A 4,283-nucleotide genomic window follows, 5' to 3' on the forward strand; every position below is an offset into this window, starting at 1 on the left:
TAATTTTTTTTCCTTAAATTGCAAATCAACAGCTTGCGCAACACATCGGAAACGCTGATCGTCGCCACATCCACCAACCATCCGCTAACCGACGTAAGTAGCACGAAACACGCATTACCTTGGTTAGTAATGTACTAAACGTACTGGTTATGAGAAGGAAGCTCGCCAGGTTAAGGGGGCTGCCCAGTCTTGGAAAAGGTCTTCGCCAAGAAGTTCCGGAATTGCTGATTGGGGAGGAGTAAAGAAAACGAACACTCGTCGATCTCTTTCTCATCTCTGCCGACAGAGGCTAAATCCGGTGACACATCAATATCAGGGCCGTTCATCTGTTTAGTATATATGTAGAGAAAAACATGGGCTTTCGACATCTAGCAGTGACAATGGGTTATGATACTCGGAGCTTTGCATGGATGGCTATGGCCTTCGTCTTCTTCTTCTTCTTCTTCTTCTTCTCTTGCACAGCCACTGGGTTTAAGGACGGTGGTGGCCGGCTGTGCGCGCCGGAGATTCCCATTGCGCCAACTCCTTTGCCTCCACTCGACGTCGATCTTCTCCAGTTCGCCCTCAACTTGGAGCACCTTGAGGCTGACTATTTCATTAACTCTGCCCTTGGGCTTAGTCTCGACGATGTCGCTCCAGAATTGGTAATGGGTGGCCCGCCTCCCATCGGTGCCCGCAAGGCCAACCTCGACCGCCAAACCCGTGCAGTCATCACCGAATTTGGGTTTGAGGAAGTGGGTCACTTGAGGTAAACAAATCACACACCACCTCGATCACTAGTTCACTACCATCATCATTAACATCATCATAACCATCATTATCGTCATGATATTCTTCAATTTCTTAATTCTAGGGCGATCAAGACAACTGTTGGAGGATTTCCCCGGCCGCTGCTGGATCTGAGCGCCAAGAACTTCGCCAGGATCTTCGATCAGGCGCTGGGATACCCGCTGAACCCTCCATTCGACCCTTACGCTAATTCTATCAACTATCTCCTGGCGTCGTACGTTATCCCCTACATGGGTCTTGTTGGTTATGTGGGCGCTAATCCTCTCATCAGCGGCTACGTCTCCAAGAGAGTAAGAGCGCTCATTCTTCCTCATGCAACTATGAATTTACGTTCGTTTTCGTGGGGAATACTTATGGGTCATCTTGCATTGAATTCTTGAGGATGAATCTGTTAATTAGGAGAAGAAGAGGGAATAGCAGAGTCGTTTGAATTAGGTCGATCTCGAGGGGTGGGATTTTGAGTCGACTGGTACTAACTTGCTTGATTTCTTCAGCGTAATGGAGGATCTCAGTGAAGTTCAACCTTAAACGTGGCACAAGAACTGACCCTGATTTATACTCAACATGAGAAACTTGATCCCGATTGCTCTTTCCTAAGTGGCCCTATAATTTTAATTAGAATAGACAGCATCCCACATAAACGGAATGGAATCAGTTAATCGGGATTAATATGAGAGCTTACGACCTAGAATAATTCATATGACTGTCATTTTAGCTAGAATGGAATACATATTACTGTGATTTCAGTATGAGGCCTACACTCAAATCACTGCCCATTGAGGAAATAATAGAATTACAATCCATTAAGACTGCCCCCTGTTTATTGTCAACAGGATAAACTTAATTCTGTTTAATTAGTATGGAATTATCCTCCACATATGATCCCATATTTACATAATCCACTCGCTTTATTCGGATTATATGATAGCTTAACAACCTCCATCAATTCCCAGCTACTGGCGGGGCTTCTCGGAGTGGAGGCGGGGCAGGACGCAGTCATCAGGACAATGCTCTACGAGCGCGCTGCCTTGATCGTTCATCCCTACAACCGTACCGTGGCCGAGTTCACCGCTGCCGTATCAGAGCTCAGGAACCGTCTCGCTGGCTGCGGGATTAAAGACGAGGGAATTATCGTCCCGCCAGAGCTCGGCGCGGAGGGTAGAACAAGCACGAACGTTCTCTCAGCCGACCGCAATTCTCTCTCTTATACTCGCAGCCCGGAGGAGATTCTCAGGGTTGTGTATGGGACCGGCGATGAACGCCGCCCTGGTGGCTTCTTCCCTGCAGGCGCCGGAGGAAATATCGCTCTACGTTACCTCCGTATTCCTTGACGGGGAGATGGTCGTTTATCCTGGCGTTATCAATAATGAAGTCGTGACGGGTTTTACTAGAAAAATAATGAAGTCGAAGTGTCTGCAAAATGGTGGGTGGGGTGGCGATGTTGTACATGTTGGGTGAGTTCTCAGAAGGCGACGAGTTGCGGTAGAATAACGGGGGCAAGAGATGGATGCACATGGATGTCTCCGAGGGGCTATGCCTTCCTTGGTTATTGATTTTAAATGATATTACGGGTCCAATTGAACAGGGAAGACTTAATTTTACATAGTCTTATGATAAGGACAAAATGCTGGTTAAATGGGTAAGCTACGTTTTGAGATGTAGGCTCTATGACATGGCAAATGGCCAGCAAACTGGCCGTGAAATGCTTTCACTGATTTATACAACAAACAGCCAAGAAGGGGAGCTTAAGAGAAGGGCTAGTTATGCCTTTTAAATGTACTTTCCCCCCCTTCTCCCTTAATCCCCTTCTCCTTAATATACCTCCATCCCTCATAGCCCTTTCGATTCTTCTATCTAAAAATTCACACTTCCGAGCGCATTCTACAAAGTTGCAACTGAGTAACAGTGTTTTGTAGTGAACGAGGTGGAGGTGAGGGATGAGATAAATAATTTCTAATATTGTTTCAAGCTAACTCCTTGTACTTTCCAGGGACGCTCTCTTTTCCACCAGAACGTCAGGCCCTTCTCTCTAAATTGTTCATGCTATCTTTGCCCTACTAATAGGGATTACGCACCCTTGGTCTTCAAACAGAGTAGGGATTACTAATATGCGTGCTTCTTCGGCTCCTATGCTCCTCATCCAAGCCACCGCAGAAGACCAGTTGAGATGAATATCCAAACGCACAAGTTTTTGTCCTCTCTTTGATGCCAATCCACTTTGAATAACATCTCTTCACTTGATGTTTTAACATGCTCCTCTCTTCTTTTCTTCATATATGCTATTTTCTGTTTACTTTTTGATCATACAGAAATAATTATAAACAAATATCAATAAAAAATCATCTAAATTTTTTATTTATAGAACTTGAAAGATCATAGGCTCCTCTGCCAAAAAAGATCTTTAGCTTCCGTTAACTTATGCTAATATTTATGGAATCTTATCTGTTTATTATGCAATTCCTTTTAATATTCTTCCGACCTTTATCTCACTTTTTTCTCACAAGTCTTCTTTAGTTTCTGAAACATATAAAATAAATAAAATAAATTTCTGGTGAATACATATCTCGGAGTTGATTGTCACATTATTTGGGCAATTAAAGGTATTTACAAAATATCTTAGGAATGACTTCACCCAATCAAAGTTGGATGCAACACATAAAGCCAACGGTCATAATTGCGTCATCATAGGTTTGTCTGTTATGTCTTAAAAATTGTAGGAATACCTTCAAATAATATTATTAATCAATTTTTTCAATGATAAAGAATTAGACAAATAAATACAACTCATGACACCCTATAATTAAAACTTCAAAAAAAATATCTGTTACCTTCAACTTTAATTGAACCTTTCATATTTAATATCTCTGAATTTGTTGACTGCATTGAAAATAAAAGTTTTGTATTAAAAATGGATACATAGGATCTTTAAAGACTTGTTAACATCCTGAGGAAGAAAGGAGGGTGAAAGGTTATTGTGAAGAAAACTCAAAGCAAAGAGTATGAGACATGTCAATCTTAGAGATCTTGAGGTAGTTTTGTGAGGTGAGAGTGCACAGAGTATTGATCAATCTATCGGGTTTTGGCTAAAAAATTGTCCAGAGTCTTAGTGCTTGTTTTAGGTTTGATTACAAAACTAGTTTGGTTCTTGAACTAGGTAAAAAGTTGTCTCAAAGTGAAAAGAGTGGTCAATATTAAGCTAGTAATATAAAAAATGAACTTTGAAAAAGATAAGGTGTGATATTTAAAAACACCAATTCATACCTCTTAGAATTTTTCACCATCACTTTTTCCTTTTATAATTATGCATGTTTTGATTCTCTTAGTTATTAAGAACCAAAAAGTAGTATCGAGTCTGTTAAATAGTATTTATCTATTGGTAATATATGTCATCGACAAATCAATCACATATTCCACATCTTTTTCACTATACATTGATACAATCTATTCATTATAATGTATGTGTGATGCTTATGATGAAGTCCATGAATACATGA

The 4,283-nt window shown here is 41.2% G+C and overlaps 1 protein-coding gene across 1 annotated transcript; it reads left to right on the forward strand.

The window, feature by feature from the left end:
• The first annotated feature begins 301 nt into the window (after positions 1–301).
• Positions 302–2,559, forward strand: LOC144705680 (ferritin-like catalase Nec2). Its single transcript, XM_078578452.1, has 3 exons — positions 302–748; positions 854–1,079; positions 1,743–2,559. The coding sequence occupies exons 1-3, from the start codon at positions 354–356 to the stop codon at positions 2,118–2,120; spliced, it is 999 nt and encodes a 332-aa protein (XP_078434578.1). The 5' UTR covers positions 302–353; the 3' UTR covers positions 2,121–2,559.
• Positions 2,560–4,283: the final 1,724 nt, after the last annotated feature.

This window comes from Wolffia australiana, chromosome 7 (assembly GCF_029677425.1).
Source record: "Wolffia australiana isolate 7733 chromosome 7, ASM2967742v1".
NCBI lineage: Eukaryota > Viridiplantae > Streptophyta > Magnoliopsida > Alismatales > Araceae > Wolffia > Wolffia australiana.

Bases quoted from the DNA above. Each gene is read 5' to 3' on its own strand.
- LOC144705680 (XM_078578452.1), top strand. From the start codon at position 354: ATGGGCTTTCGACATCTAGCAGTGACAATGGGTTATGATACTCGGAGC. The intron at 749-853 runs GTAAACAAATCA...TCTTAATTCTAG, and splicing joins GAGGAAGTGGGTCACTTGAG to GGCGATCAAGACAACTGTTG. The intron at 1,080-1,742 runs GTAAGAGCGCTC...ATCAATTCCCAG, and splicing joins GCGGCTACGTCTCCAAGAGA to CTACTGGCGGGGCTTCTCGG.